The 16,972-nt window shown below is 44.4% G+C and overlaps 1 protein-coding gene across 1 annotated transcript in view; it reads right to left on the minus strand.

Moving 5' to 3' along the window:
* LOC132682246 (protein POLR1D-like) overlaps window positions 1-16,972 on the minus strand; it is a 48,371-nt gene that overhangs the window by 16,483 nt on the left and 14,916 nt on the right. Inside the window, exon 2 of the mRNA XM_078444439.2 lies at window positions 3,524-3,598. Within this exon, the coding sequence (XP_078300565.2) occupies window positions 3,524-3,598 (75 nt within the window). The remainder of the gene's footprint in view (window positions 1-3,523; window positions 3,599-16,972) is intronic.

A 16,972-nucleotide genomic window follows, 5' to 3' on the forward strand; every position in this document is an offset into this window, starting at 1 on the left:
GCTCCGAGCTGTCAGCACAGAGCCCGACGCGGGGCTCGAACTCACGATCCATGAGATCACGACCTGAGCCCAAGTTGGACGCTTAACCGACTGAGCCACCCAGGCGCCCCTCGGTTGTTTCCAGTTTTGAGCCATCATGAACAAAAGCGCCATAAACATCACTGTGCGCATTTGTGTGGGTGCCTAAGTTTTCAGTTCTCTGGTAATTGGTTAGAAGAAGTCTCTGTGGTGAGTATTTATAAGAAACTGCCAACTATGTTTCGCAATGGCTGTATGATCTTACATTTCTGCCAACAGTGTGTGAGCATTTTAGTTGTGCCACATCCTCGTCTTTATTTGGGACTGTCAGCCTTTCTTAATTTTTATTTTGGATACTTGAGTGCATCCCTAGTGGTGGTAACTAACTGATGTTTTCATTTGCATTTTCCTCCTAACTAATGATTTGAGCATCTCTTTTTTTTAAATGTTTATTTTTGAAGGAGAGAGACACAGAGTGTGTGTGGGGGAGGGGCAAAGAAAGAGGGAGAGACACCTCTGAAGCAGTGAGCATCTCTTTATATGCTGATTGGCCAACCCTGTATCATTTTCAATGAGGTGTCTGTTCAGATCTTTTGCCTGTTTTTAAATTGGATTGTTTGTCTTCTTATTGAGTTGCTAAGAATTCAAACGGTGATCTTATTCTAGCATTCTTTTATATTAAAAAAATTTGTTTAAGTTTATTTGTTTTGAGAGAGAGAGAGAATGTCCAGGAGGGGCAGAGAGGGAGGGAAAGAAGAAAGAATCCCAAGCACTGTCACAGAGTGGAGCCCGATGAGGGGCTCGAACTCACCAACCGTGGGATCGCGACCTGCGCCGAAATCAAGAGTCAGTCGCTAAACCGACCCGACTGGACCACCCAGGCACCCCACGAGGTCCTTTTACATTTAATAGTTGCAGTTCCACAGGGGAGTTTTCTTTCATCAATGATTTGGTGACCCCGCAGCACAATGTGTACAGGGAACAGGATAAATGTTTTATTCTTCCTCTCTCTTTGCCAATTTTATGGACAATGATTTGGTTCCACAGCATTCTCCAAACGGGACCGCTAAGTTTCTTGTTGTGATTATCATTATGACCTTGTGGATCTGAACACAGTTGAGGTATCTCTGTCTTTATAGCTTTATTCTTCTTGGTGATCAAATTACCCCATCTGGCGGGAGGGATTTCAAGTTGTTTCCTGAGTCTTTCGGCCATCACTACAGTAGTCTTCGAGTGTTTCTTTGCTTTCTCGTATGACAAGATTCTCCGGATCCTCGTATACATTCCCTGTCTGTGTAGTAACGGTGTAACCTTGCCCGCAGAGAGGGCGGACTTCTGGGAGGGGATCTCAGTTCTAGGAGGTAATGTCACACACCGGACAGAAATGTCTTTGTCTAGAGTGGATCTTAGGATGGGGCAGGCCATGCCTGATGGTCTTAGAGCGCAAGCTGGCCCTGCCAAAAACCCCCAACCATGTGATTTTGGGCGGGATCTTTGGGTCACGGGGTCTTGGTTAACCCTGGACACCGAGGCCAACCACACGAGCAATCAATCATGCCTAAGTAATGAAATCCCAATAAAAACTCTGCATACCGAGGCCTGGGTGAGCTTCCATGCTGACGATATTGCCATGCATATTGTCACACCTTAATGCTGACTCTATGGGGAGAGGACAACAGAAGCTTCATGTCTGGAACCCTCTCAGACAATTCCCTTTATGCCCCTTACTTTGGCTGACCTGAATCTGTGTTCTTTCCCTGTAGTAAGCCGTAACTGTGAGTCTCACAGTTTTCTGTGAATTGTAGGGACTCATCAGTGACTTAAGGAAGCTGAGGGTACGTTGGGAACTCCCTAAATTTGCAGGTGCTGTAAGAAGGGAGGGCAGTCTTGGTGACTGTGACCTCTAACTTGCAGTTTGGTGAAGCCCAGACACTGCTTCAGATCTGCAGTCAGGTATCTCTCTAAAGCATGGCTTTGTACTGATATTTCCAATTCGAATTTAGGATTATAGGTTTTTTACTTTGATTTTACATTTGCACCCCTTTGACGCTGGACATCTTGGTATTTAGAGCAGGTAAATATTTGCTTTATCCTGTTACATAGTATTTTCTGAATAACATCATCAAATTTTTGACAACATGATGATGGAAAACAATTTAAGATTTCCTGGTAGTTCTTTTCAAAATGTAGTCACATTTCAGATCACGCACAGTAGTTCCTTTATGTGCGGCTAAGTCATTCACTAAATGGCTTTTTAGGTCTATTTGTTTTATTTTGCTTGATTTTTAAGGATTGACTTTTCCCTTTATTTACTTAACTTTTACATTTTACGTAAATCACGTGCATGGTTCTAAGAGTCAAATCTACAGAATGAGGTGTGTTCTGAAGCCTAGTTTTTCTCCTCATTTTTAGATTCGACTCTGAATCACCCACAATCCTCCATTGTTGTGGATTTTAAATTCTAGATAAAAGATCTAAACTCAGCATATTTAACACATGAATGCCTATGTTACTGCTAAAGTGAAGCTTAAAAATGCTTAGGACTAAATTCTTAAGGGTAAATTCCTCTTTTGTTTCTTTTTTTTTTTAAATTTTTTTTTTCAACGTTTTTTAATTTATTTTTGGGACAGAGAGAGACAGAGCATGAACGGGGGAGGGGCGCAGAGAGAGGTAGACACAGAATCGGAAACAGGCTCCAGGCTCCGAGCCATCAGCCCAGAGCCTGACGTGGGGCTCGAACTCACGGACCGCGAGATCGTGACCTGGCTGAAGTCGGACGCTTAACCGACTGCGCCACCCAGGCGCCCCTTTTGTTTCTAAACTTTAAGTTTTAAAGCTCTATTTTGTATGGAAACTGCAAAGGCAACTTAAGTTCTACCCAGCCGAACTGTCACATAGTCGAAATACTTACGAGTAGAATTTAAAAAATAAATTTCAATTTGCCAAGGGCTAGAATTAAAACAGAGATCCTTGGGGCGCCTGGGTGGCTCAGTCGGTTAAGCGTCACACTCTTGATTTCAGCCCAGGCCATGATCTCACGGTTCAGCTGACGGGATTGAGCCCTACAGAGCCCACTTGGGATTCTGTCTCCCTCTCTCTCTGCTCTTCCCCTGCTCTCTCTCTCAAAATAAATAAAAAGAAACAAAAAAAAAAAACAAAACAAAACAGAGATCCTTAAACAATGAACACTGATACAACATTACTCTCGCACGGCGCCTTTGGGCAGAAGATCTACATATCCACCAGGGATGTGGGATCTAAAGGGATGACGGAGCCTTCACAGATGCTCTCCCTCCATACCCCCAGCCCTCTTCCTCAGGGTCGCAGAGTCCCCAGAGCTGGCCCTCAACAGGGCTCCCACTCTCCTGCTCGCCTCTGGGGGATTTCCTCTACAGCCACAGTTTTACATTCCTTTCACCGGCTACAGATTTACGTATCCACATCTCCAGCCGAGACTTTCTCTTTGCTACTGTTCTGTTTTAAGGAAGATCACTCAAGAACTTACCAACCCATAGGTCCCATCGTTTCTGCTCTCGTTTTGCCACGTTTTGCCTCTTTAAGCAATTCTTCAATTGCTTTCCTGATGGGGAGAAAAATAGAGTTGAGAGGTAGTCACACGACTGAATTCTTAAAAATCAGTTTATTCCACATATATGATCTTGTGGAAAGAACAGCTTTTGAAACATAGAATGCCAAAACGGGGGAGAAGTTTTTTTAGATTAAAAAAAAAAAACAAAACATGGCTGACAGTTTTGAGCAGGTAAAAATTAAAAAAAGAAACTTTGTATATGAAAGGGAAACACACTGAAAATTAAAGACAAAATGACAAGCTGTATCTGTATTTAAAATGTTCAAATGCACTCTTATTCTAAGAAATACTAATGAACTCAACTCTGATAAATATATTTCTACCCATTAGTTAGTAAGAGAGTAGAGAAAGGAGTACTCTTTGCTCGACTAATGGGGACTGAAACTGATAGAACACTTCTTTAGGACAATTTGGCAACATGACAAACAGCCTTCAAAAGAAGACATACCTGCTGACCTAAAAACTCTACTTTATCCTAAGAAAATGGGTATAGTGTATATTGGATAATTTTTATTTCAGATTTCTTTGCATGTATATATTACCCAGGAAAACATTTGGACGGGTGTTATCAAGATGGTAAGAGGAGTGTCTGGGTGATTTTAATTTTTTTTGTTTGCTTTCTGTATTTTCTATTTTTTCTAGAGTGAATCTGTATTATTTGTGCACTTTTAGCAAGATTTTGAAAAAAAAACCCAGAAAACATACTTATCATATTCTGAGACATTACTCTTTTTATTTTTAACTTATATATAAATATATTATATATATTATAATTATATACATATATATATAATTTACTGTCAAGTTGGCTCACACACAGTATATACAGTGTGCTCTTGGCTTCAGGAGTAGACTCCTGTGATACATCACTTACATACAATGCCCAGTGCTCATCCTAACAAGTGCCCTCCTCAATGCCCATCATCCATTCTCCACGCCCCTCCACCCCCATCAACCCTCAGTTTGTTCTCTGTATTTAAGAGTCTCTTATGGTTCGCCTCCCTCTCTGTAAATAATTTTTTTCCTTCCCTTCCCCCATGGTCTTCTGTTAAGTTTCTCAAGTTCCACATATGAGTGAAAACATACGGTATCCGTCTTTCTCTGACTTATTTCACTTAGCGTAGTACCCTCCAGTTCCATCCACGTTGCTGCAAATGGCAGGGTTTCATTCTTTCTCATTGCCGAGTAGTATTCCATTGTATATATACGTACAAATCTTCTTTATCGATTCATCAGGTTGATGGGCACACGGGCTCTTTCCATAATTTGACTATTATTGATAGCGCCGCTATCAACATTGGGGTGCGTGTGCCCCTAAGAATCAGCGCACCTGTATCCCTTGGATAAATTCCTAGCAGTGCTATTGCTGGGTTGTAGGGTAATTCTATTGTTAGTGTTTTGAGGAACCTCCACACTGTTTTCCAGGGCGGCTGCACCAGTTTGCATTCCCACCAACAGTACAAGAGGGTTCCCGTTTCTCCACATCCTCGCCAGCGTCTGTAGTTTCTTGAGTTGTTCATTTTAGCCACTGAGATCAGTATGAGGTGGTATTTCATTGTGGTTTCGATTTGTGTTTCCCTGATGATGAATGATGTTCAGCATCTTTCCCTGTGTCTGTTGGCCATCTGGAGTCTTCTTTGGAAAAGTGTCTATTCATGCTGAGACATTACTCTTAAGACACTGTAGAAGGTGCTATGGGTAGTAAAATAGGGAGATGATCATCCCTGACTTTAATATTATTTACAATATGTAAGCGGTAAAGTGAAAGAAAAGAGAGGGATAAAGTTGGACACAGATACAGTTCAAAGACAGAACTATACACCTGATCACAAAATTTGGAAACTGGTCATTATACACCGATTCTCTATAAAAATACTTAACTATACTGTTGTAGTACTTTACATAACCCTCAAACGGTGTTAATATTCTGTGAATATTTTATGATGCTTATTTTACCGAAGCAGGCACACGGCTTAAAAAAAAACAAGTATTATTTAAAAACTTAAAATACAGCAGCCCTCTTGCCTCAACCTTCTCCACCCACTAAAAAAATCCATTTCGACCCTTAAAAAAAAAAGAAATTCTGTTTATCCTGGTATTTATCACCATATTTCTCTTAGGGTGCCGGGAAACTATTTTGCCACCCTCTTGACCTTCAAAAAACACATCTACCTAGTTTTGTATCATTTACATTTTTAATAAACGCTCACCAATAGGGATGGCTTTTATTTTATTTATTTATTTTTTAAAAAATTTTTTTTTTCAACTTTTTTTTAATTTATTTTTGGTACAGAGAGAGACAGAGCATGAACGGGGGAGGGGCAGAGAGAGGGAGACACAGAATCGGAAACAGGCTCCAGGCTCCGAGCCGTCAGCCCAGAGCCTGACGCGGGGCTCGAACTCACAGACCGGGAGATCGTGACCTGGCTGAAGTCGGACGCTTAACCGACTGCGCCACCCAGGCGCCCCAGGGATGGCTTTTAAAAACTGCCTTTTCAGTTCACTCAGCAGCTCGACACTTTCTGCTCCACCCTCGAGAGCCCACTTGACCGGGTCCGTGAAGAACGAAACACTGACCACCTTGTGCGCCCTCTCACCCCCCGGACTCACTTGCTCAGTCAAGATTGTGTTTCACAGTTGAGCCTCATGGCGTCATGAATAGTTAAGTGCATCTGATTACCACGTAGCATCTGTCGGTGGGGAAGACCCTCCTCTGCCCTATGGTCCTTCTAGCTGGACTTAGAATCAAATTGACACGAGACACGTTAGTAGGAAAAATATTGAATTTAATAGCATACATAAGGGGAATCCACACAGACATAAAATTTCAAAGACAGTGAGGCAACATGAAGTTCACATGGGAGGGGTAGGGCCTGAGGATACCAAGGGGAGGAAGGCTATTAGCAGGAAGGTGAGAGGAGGGATGTGGAAAATCCTTTCCAGTTTGTCCAGAGTTAGGCAGTTGAGGGGAGTCCGAGAGCTCTTTCTGTGTCTGCTGGGTTTCGATTACTTTTAACTTGAGATCATCTTTATGCCAAAGTGGCCCATCTTGGGGTAGCCTGCCCTTGACCCCTACACAGTATTTCTTCCATCTCTTTAATAATAATAATAATAATAATAATAATAATAATACATCCTATTGATGTGATCTGAGGGCTTTGTCTCATCCAGTATTTCATGAAAAATGTATCCTATCTAGCTCCAAAGATCCTTTTTCACCTTAATATATGTAAGTTAAAAACTGAAAAGGTAAACATATTCCAAATACGCCTCCTGCCCCTTCCTATCGGTAAGTGCGGTACTGTATTTAAAAAAGAAAATATTTAAAAAATATTTATTTTTTGAAATACATTTTTGTATTACATATTACGTATATGCTTTATATACATAATATATAAAAATACGTGTATATTTTACGTATATTTATTTTTGAGAGAGAGCGCGAGCGAAAGCAGGAGGGGCAGAGAGAGAGGAAGACGGAGAATCCCAAGCAGCTGCACGCGGACAGCAGAGAGGCGCTCGAACTCTCAAGTTTCCAGATCATGACCTGAGTGGAAGTCGGAGGCCTGGCGGACTCAGCCACCCAGGCGCCCCAAGTGTGCTAGTTTCTAAATTAAAAACAGCTGATCATCATACTTAGCCCCATCCATGTGTGCCCTCTCCTCCTGACAACAGAAAGTTAAAAATCTTCAGGGAAAAGGCCTGTTTGGGCCGTTCCCCCATTATGAACAAACCGTGTTATCAGCTGCAAATAAACGAGAATGCATTTTCCCAAAAAACCCAGGTTAAAATGTTTGCCTGGCTCTCTTGGACCAACCCACAAAAGCCTATCTGGGTCAGAACACAGTTGAGATGCCGTACGTGTTCGGGAAACAATACTCTGTCCAGAACCGTGCAGAGATCCCGAGGGCACATTCTAGGCACCTTCGAGAGGCGGACCCTGATTTTTCTACAGTTTTGACTTCATGTAAAACCATTTCCGGCACCGTCATGAACTTCATCTGCCCCGATTTCTCGGAGATCTGATTTACAACCGCGGTCAAAGAGAAAAGCAGCTGTAAGCATGAGAAAGGCTGCTGAGGCAGAAGGAATTCCCCGTGGGCCACACTCAGTCCCCAGCCAGCGTGGGAGGCGGGACCCCACTGCCAGGGCTGGGGTGCGGCCAGCTTGCTGTAATTGGTTTAACAACAGCTGACGTTGGCGTTGGCGTGGAGCTTCGCCTTTGGCCAGGTGCTGTCCCATCTGAACACGACGACATAGTTACAGCAACTAGTTTACAGGTGGGGGAAGTGTCACGCTGCCTAACGTGCCCGAGACGGCCCCTGCTAGTGATCCTGGGGGAGGTGGGTGGGGAGTCTGGGCACTTACTTGGAGAACCGCAGAGGCGGAGGAAGGAAGGACTGCGCACTATTTCGCCCTAGGAATGTTGAGCATGTGCTACCTCCCACCCCCAAATTCTCCTGCCTGGGCTTTTCTTCCAAATAGGCAAAGAAAAGTCCCTAGCAGTCACGTCTGTTGCCCTGAAATAACAACATCATCTTCAAACTCAAAGGGAAAAGACTAGGAAGTCGGGTAGTTTGCCTCACTGCTGACTGTAGCCTTCGGTTTTTCCTGAGACTCTTGCTGACGAATTCTGGGGTAAGGAAACAGTTGAGCCAGCTTCTGTTGAACGTGATCACAGAGGCTTAAATCATCAGAGATGATGATGAAACAGCAACCTCAGGAAACAAGATAGTTATTTAATGAGATGATGACACATAAGTGAAAGCTGCCTTAAAATACGGGAAAAGCAAACAGCAGGAGAATATGGCAGAACTAAGTACACAGAGAACCCGAGCAAGTAAATAATTTATTCAGACACACGTTTAGTTCTGGGTACTTTTTATACTTAGATTCTTAACATCGCCAAGTTTTCTTTGTAAGACAAATTCATTCTATTAGAATATAAAATTCAATGTGAACAAGAAGTCCAAGAAAGCCAGCTCATTAAGCAGACAGTTTTCTGGGCACGGGAACAAACTAAAATCAATTTTCAACAATCCACGTGGGTATCATCTACACCCGGTTTTCCATCCCAGCTTAGCTTCCTCGGGCCTGCCTATTCATTCCATGAGCCAGCTGGTACATGCTTAAGGAATGTAAACTGATGATAAGAGCAGCTTAAGTAAAACCCAAGCGGGAATGCAAATCTGGTGCAAAATCATCTTAAAGCCCAAAGTCAACAAATTAGTTTTGAGTTATCTGGGTCTATGTTTCTTTTTCCTCACATAAATCAATCTAAGAGTTAAGTCTACCCTATAGAAAGGGTGGCAAGAAAACCAAGGCAACTGAAATGAAACAATAGAAATTGAGGGACACTGGGGCACCTGGATGGCTCAGTCCAACGTCTGACTTCGGCTCAGGTCATGATCTCACGGTTTGTGAGTTCGAGCCCGACGTCCGCCTCTGTGCTGACAGCTCAGAGCCTGGAGCCTGCTTTGGATTCTGTGTCTCCTTCCTCTCTGCCCCTCCCCGTTCATACTTCGTCTCTCTCTTTCTCTCTCTCAAAAATAAAGAAAACATTAAAAAAAATTTTTGAAAAGGAAACTGAGAGGCAAAGTAGGTAAGAACATAAGAAAATGAGATCTTTCGAGGAATAAAATCAGAAAAGCTAACCATCAATTAATTGTTCAAAAAAAAGACAGAGCCAGGCCTCGGGATCTGCATTACACTGTGTCTGGAGAAATGCTGAAGGAAAGTGCTACAGACTGAACATGTGTGTGTTCCCCCAAATTCATACTCTGATACCCTGATTCCCGGTGTGATGGGACCAGGACGTGATTAGCTCACGAGGGTGGCTTCTTTAGCTCCACAAGTCCTGGGAGAGTATAAGGTGGCTTCTTTGGTGCTGCTAATGTTGTTTCGTGATCTAGGTGCACTCACTTTATGACTGTTTACCAAGCTGTAAACTTATGATTTGTGCACTTTTCTGTATGTACAATTACAGTCCAATAAAAACGATTAACAACGAAAAAGGTGCCTTTGATCAACTAACCGTGTAGTAGCTGTTGCATGATGGATGGGAAAGGCAGTTCAAAAAAGGCAATTACGTCGTGGAGGACTACCCCGAAGGTCTTGTGTTCAAACAGGCGTGGCTGTACGATAAACACACGGATTTAGGAAACTGGCACAAACGAGTGAACTGCCACTGGCCGCCGGTGACTAACACACACCTGACAGGCCCAGCTAATTATCACTGCTGAAGGCCCCCAGTTCATGCTCAGGGTGCTGGGTAAAATTCAAAAGAAACTCGACTATAGCAATCTCAAGGTCTTCCCACGGAGTGGTAAGTTTCGAAGAAAGAAACGGAACAATTTACTTAATCTTCAGGAAGGATTTGATGTCAGACCATAGAACATTCTGATAAAAAAAAACAAAAAAACAAAACCAGAGGCAGAGGACTCGGATCACTGCTGGACATCTGCAAACAGCGGTCTACAGGCTCATGATCAGTCAGCAGTAATTAGCAGTTAGTTGAGTGACCATGTGGATTGGCAGAAGCCAGAGGAAAAACTGGGGGTTCTGTATTATTCAGTGATTTGATTATAGATATAGAGGAAGAAATTCAGGCCAAACTCATTTAATCTCAGAAAACCACATTGGGCGGGTTCCCCTATCAGCTGTCAAGAAAGGTAAGAAAATTCAAACTGTGGAGAAGGTTTTTGAAGATAAAACTCAACAGGAACGTTGAGATCATCTGGGGAAATGAAAAGAATTGTTGGTAGACAAAAGATGGAGGCTGAGGAAGTTAATTCTGTAGATTATGTTAAATGTGGCCAACCTCTATCGAGTACATGCTCTGTGAGATGATTTATACAGTGATCAAGGCCCTTCCCTGTAGAGGCTTATATGAGGGACTGTATATCAAATAAACATCTGTATGTGTACATCAGAAATAAAAATTACTTAGGGGAATGTGGGGAAGGAACCTCAATATATCTTTATTTGCAATATAACAGGGAGAGTTCTGAGAAAAGCTGCTTAATTTTTAAAAACAACTTATGTCTGGGGTGCCTGGGTGGCTCAGCTGGTTAAGCGTCCGACTTCGGCTCAGGTCACGATCTCACGGTTTGTGAGTTCGAGCCCCGCATCCGGCTCTGTGCCGACAGCTCGGAGCCTGGAGCCTGCTTTGGATTCTGTGTCTCCCTCTCTCTCTGCCCTTTCCCTGCTCACGTTCTGTCTCTCTGTCGCTCAAAAATAAACAGACATTAAAAAAAAACAACAACACCAAAAACCCTTATGCCGATAAAATACCAAAGGTCAATGGGGGAGCATGAATTTGAATGCAGGATTAATGAAACTTGGTGATTTCATGGCAACATGGGCCAAAAAATAAGAAAGTGGTAGGTCAAGCAACGCTGGGAAAAATCAAAGATGTGGATTGCTTTTTACTTTGATGATTGTAACCCCACAAGGTTGCCATGAGGATAAAGTAGTTTATTTGGTTCCAAGTGTTCCGATGAGAAGCACAAGACATAGGAGAGGTGCTTTTTGCTTGACTAAACTCCTAGAGGTCAGGGAACTTGTCTTTTGTCATCCCAGTTTCCCCCATGTCTGTCTGGCACATGGTGGGTACTCAGTTAGTTCTGGGGAAAGAATGGGTTCTGGGTGTGAGTGGGACAGGACAACAATGCAAGGATTTACCAGTAAAAACGCTGTATCTGTAGCAGGAAGAGGAGGTGACGGGGAGGCAGAAGCGGCGGGACAAGGACGGTGAAGACAAAGCAGTGAGACCGTGCGTCACGGAGCAAAGAAACGTGATGAAGGGAACTGGCGGCCACCTTGGGCCGCGGTGAGCCACGCGGCTCCTTGGGCCGTGTCCCGAGGGGGCCGGGCGTGAAGAGCAGCACCCAAGCGCCACAGCCTGGGTGGCGTCGTGCATCAGGTCCGAGTGGGAAACCGCAGCCAAGGACTGGGGGCGCAGAGGCAGCTGTCAGAATGCGGCACGGCTGGAATTTTTCCCACCAGGATGGAGGTCTTTCCCCCCTCTGGGGCTGCCTGAAAGTCTCAGCCAGCGGTCACTTCTAGAAAACACTTTGCCCTTTGTGTGCCACCAGAAACGAATGACCTTTGTTTGGCTTCTGATGCCATTCTTTTGCGTCCTTCGGAGAACGGGAAAAGCCCGTTTCATTTGTCTGTTACCGCTCTCTAAACTCCATCGCTTAGTGGAGACGCCGACTGCGCTTTGAAATAAAAGTCCTCAGGGTTGGAGTCTGAGCACGCTGACACTGCGATCCTGGGATGTCGCGGTGGGGGGCGGGGGGGGGGGTACTGGACCGTCCCTGCGAGGCCTCACCAGACGTCCCGTGCCCCACACGGCCAGCCCAACTGCAGCACTCTATCTGCCGTTACGGGCACGGTACGGCTTTGCTCGGGCCACGCTCCCCGTCCAAACTGTTCTGTTCTGCACTCCGGACACATCCTGGTCACCATTCAGATCGCATGTTACCTTCTCTGCAAGACTTCCCTGATCTGCCTGCTTGCTCCATAGCAATGGGTGTTCCCACTCCTTTCTCTGAGGCCCACCGAGGGACAGATAAAGTCGCACAGACGACACTCCTAAATATTTACAGGTTATAAAATAAACTAAAAACCATTCAATAACATATGTTCATTCCTCCTGTGATAAATACACCTTCTTTATAATAAAACAATTTTAAAAATGCGCAAAGCTATTTTTTTAAATGACTGAAGGCAAAATGCCAGAGATGACAGTATTAACTTATTGCACACATTGATAATTCTGTTTATGAGTTGGTAATATTTGGCTGGGTACAGAAATAAAGACACACATCATTCATACATTATGTATTTATAGTCTAAAATGTATTTTCTCGCCTTGATTTTGGCAAAATCACTCTACTGGTAAAATCCAGATTTTTACATGAATTGTGTTCTCTGAATATAAATTAGATTCTATTATGTTCTAGTAATCTAAAGTATTAAAAAATACATAGCTGCATTGGCATTGAATGTGGGTAAAATTTTAATATATCTGCCAAAAGGTTAATTACCTTAAATGTCAAAAACTGAAAACCTAAGTTTGGGATGTTGTAAAATTTCCCGGCAAAATACTAAAATGATGAACGAGTCGGTGTCAACCTTCTCATACGCTCTGTATCCACCTGCACATTTACATATGTGCCAAGTATTATGACTTAAATTCCCGATGTTATTCAGCCCCCACATCTACCTGAGCCTAGTACTATGCTGAGTCACGAGAACCTGCAGACCCATGCACTGACACCCTCAGACAAGCGGGAAAATGGAAGCTCGGCGCGACGAGGGAACAGTATTTTCTTACGGTATAATCTGCTGCTTTTGTGGCGAGAAGTTTCAACAGGTTCACACGTCTTTTCTGTCCAGCCACCTCCGTAGCTCAAATCCCTCCTGTAGGCGAAAGCAGGTTCTGCTTCAGAGTCAACAGCGGTGTGACCCGCGGATTTCCACGTATTCAACGGTTTCCTTTCATTCGACGATACAGCTCAGAACACGAGGGGGGGGGGGGTGTTTCTCGGGTTACGAATTGCGCTGAGTGCGATTCACACACCTAGTGACGGCGGGGCCTGTGTGTGCCTGTGATCTATGGGGCTGTCTTCCTGCCCAGGTTCAAGGCAAGCCTCCTTCGCACGTTGATATAATTTAGCATGTAATATGCACCTCTGGGGGGGTGATGAAAGCTAATGGCAACAGTGGCTACATGCCACGTATCTTACGCCACGTATCTTACGCCTAAGCCTCACAACCCCACTGTGTAACTACTGGTTTACTGATGGAGAGGTAAGGAGAAAATAAGGAAAAAAGCCACAAAAGCCAGTAAAGGATGGGGCTGGGGGGTGAACTCTGGGGCCCAGGATCTTGGTTAACTCTTACATCGCTGTACTTGAAGGTGTGTTCCCAACCCTCGAGAAGCTCAGTCTAGTGAGAGAGAGGCATTTGAGGGGAGACAGCAACATTTTACTGTATTGATTTGTACTTCTGACAAGAACTGTTGTGGTGAAGGTAACACGCCGGGCCCTTCACCTGGACTTTGATATTCTCCAATCTCCACAGCTCCCATTATAGTTGACTTCTGAGGGTGGGTAGTTATTATAGAGAGATGACCGCTTCAGTTAATAGGGAATATGTGGGCTGACTCTTAGAGGGAAGCCTTATGGCTCAGTTCATAAGACACCTCATCACAGGAATGGCTTCAAAATGAAATGACCTCATTTTCAAAGTAGTTAAGTATCTTTTACCATATTTATTCTTCAATCCTGATGCAGGAGCCACCTGCAGAAAATACAGGGGTCCATTTTCAGTTTCTACTGTGAGATCTGATTACATAAGCCCTGGTAAATTTTATATACTACGAAGAAAAGCATCTCTTACTAAAAAAACTTTGTGGGGGTGGGGGTGGGGACACCCCCGGTAAAATATTTCCCAGTAAGATACTAAAATGATGAACGGGTCGGTGTCAACCTTCTCGTACGCTCTGTACGAGGATGAACTTAGAAAGGAATAAACTCTAAAGAGAAAAGCCCATGAATTCTACCATTCCAGGAACGGCAGCATATCTCTTTGATGGGGCAAAGGTTAAGTTCAAAGATACACGCATGCTCTCCTGAAATATTACTAGCGAGAAATAAACCCAGACAGAGAATCTCAAGTCAAAGTTATTTGTGAGCAATCTCAATCAATGAAAGCATTTTGTTATCTCCTTAAGAGAACGGACGCATTGAAGAACGAAACTGACCAAAGGAAAACTGCAAGGAAAAAAAGTGCTTAACGTCTAGAAAGATGGCTATAGAAGGAAGCCAATGAGAGAGTCAAGAAAAGCTAATATGGCAGCTGCTTAAATTTGGTAAAGGAAAGGAAAACCTGGCAGAACGCTACAGAAGCCGAAATATAAAATAAAACTCACTCTCATCAAACAGCCATTCAAAATGCAAAAAAGAAAAAAAAAATCACAACAGTGTACAAAGGAAAGAATCACAGCATAAAGCCTCTAAAGTCTGTCTGCATAGCTCTCTTCAGGGAGGGCTGGCGTTGGGCACGCCGACCTTTGATAATACACGGCATTCCAGAAAAGCCACCTCACCAAGAGCGTGGTCTGTAAATCACTGTCTGAATCCAGGGAGCTCCGCTGCAACACAAGCGACCTGCAGTTCTCTGCAGACTGTCCTGCACAAGGCTTCTGAGCCCCTGGATCTCAGCCCCGAGGACGGCCTAGTCAGCAGAAAGTCTGGTCAGCCCGCGGAAGCTACTTCCCTCAGGGGTGTCAAGGCCGCAGTAAACTGCCCCCTTCTAGGATTAGGAAGCATACTTAGGGGCCAAGAGCCAAGGAACGGAAAAACATGAAGACAGAAAGTTCCAGAATGTGTAGGACTTCCTGGTCGTTTCATGCTCTTTAAAAAGGTGCTTTCCTTTGAAAACCCACCTTAGAAACTCTTCTCCTGGAGCAGCCATCTCACGATAAAAAACTGACCTGCCATCCAGGGAATCAGGCGCTTTTTAGGAACTGAACGGGAAGAAGACATACTGAGACGTCTAATTCTTAGAAGTCCAGCGATGCACCAGGAGGTGAGAGGAGGAGAAAGCCTATGCTTCACAGCCATCGACACAGGCTCAGTGACCACCCCGGGGCGCTCAGCGCAAGGCAGAGTCAGGCCTAGAGAGGCCCGAGAAGATGGAGGGCGCGTTGAAGAGGGGGGAACCCCCGGGCGAGGCGTGCTTTCCTCAGGCCGCGTGCACTGCCAGCCCCGGGCCTCATCCTGACCGCCCCATGTTCCCTTGGCTTTCGCACTGGGTATCAAAGAGTGCTTTGAGAGATGTAGCAGTTTCCCCTACAAAACTGGCACAGAGTTCCTGTGTACGTCTACACACAGACAGCATTTTCTACATCAGTAATTAAGTACAAGAATCTCACATAAAAATAATTCACTGAAACCAAGCAGTACGTCCCGGACTCTATAAACCCTCCAGCGTTTCAAGTTTCAGGCTGCCTTTCAGGTGCCAACTTATGTGACAATGAATCGAAGTAGAACAAGGCCATCTTCCAGCCCACGCTCCAATTGAAAAAATCCTTGGTTACTCTGCATACGAGTGCACTGGGGGGAAAAATTCCGTACTAAGGTAGCGGTGAAAGGAACTAATTAAGCAGGTGGGCACACACGCGAACCTACCCTTGGGAGTGGCGTCCCTCTGAGGTAAACCTTTGTAAGAGGTTCAAGGTACTCAACCTCGATGGCTCACCCAAACAAGTCGGTCCAAACGGCGCAACTGTGCAAACAAGGTCTTACGTGTCCTTCTAAAGCCCCCAGAGAGGCTTCCCTTGTGGCTGCCAGGAGCTGCCGGGTCCTGGTGCAATGCAAAGGGAAATAGGAAAGCACGGTCTGGAGGAAGTGTTTCACGATGCATTCTGCTAGATGTCAAAAAACTGAAAAGCGGACTTGGCCTGTCCCTTTACCGCTGCCGTGCTTTTACGGAGCTGCACCTACGAGAGTCACTGTGTCTGTGACTGAAATACAATCCACCCTTCAGGACGGAGAAACAGCTGTGGTTTAACCGGATGAAGCGGGGCTAATGAAGAGGTTAGGACTGTGTTAAAAATGGAATAGGTATCCAACGGAGATGGAGGGGCGCAATCCTGAGAGATATTAACGTGCCGATTACCCAAGCAGCATAATTTGGCCCGTTCCCGATGTCTGATGTACTCGTGGGCTTGTAGAAAAGGGCACTGTGTTTTCAGTAGAAAAGCTCAGAACCAGAATTTCACATCTCACTTGACGCAATCAAAGCCCCAAGTTCACAATTCTCCCTTAGCATTTGCTTGATAGGAAGTGGACCGTATGCTAAACTCCTATATCGAATCCTCAACAGCATTTCCGGAGAGGCCTCAATTCCAAGTATTTACGGGGCTCTTTTTACTATAATATGGAAGGAGAGAAACCGGGATGGAGAGACAGACAGCACGAGCCGGGGAGGGGCAGAGAGAGAGCGAGAGGGAGACAAAGAATCCCAAGCAGGATCTGCACTGCCCAGGCAGAGCCCAAGGTGGGGGCTCGAACCCACAAGGCTGTGAGATCGTGACCTGAGCCGAAACCAAGAGTTGGACGCTTAACCCACTAAGCCATCCAGGCGCCCCTAAGGAACCTTTAAATATAATAATATGTTATGAGAACGTAAAGTAAAAGTTTCCCAAATGTTAAGAGTCTAATTTTATTATTTAAAGCCAAGAAAATTACGGCTTAGAGAGGTTAACAACTTGCCTAAAACTAAAGTTATCTTTTTTCTTTTATTGGAAAATTTAACAAAATTCTCAGTATTTCTCACCCTCCCCCCCAA

The sequence above is a fragment of the Panthera onca genome, chromosome A1, assembly GCF_046562875.1.
Source record: "Panthera onca isolate mPanOnc1 chromosome A1, mPanOnc1 haplotype 2, whole genome shotgun sequence".
In the NCBI taxonomy this organism is placed as follows: Eukaryota; Metazoa; Chordata; class Mammalia; order Carnivora; family Felidae; genus Panthera; species Panthera onca.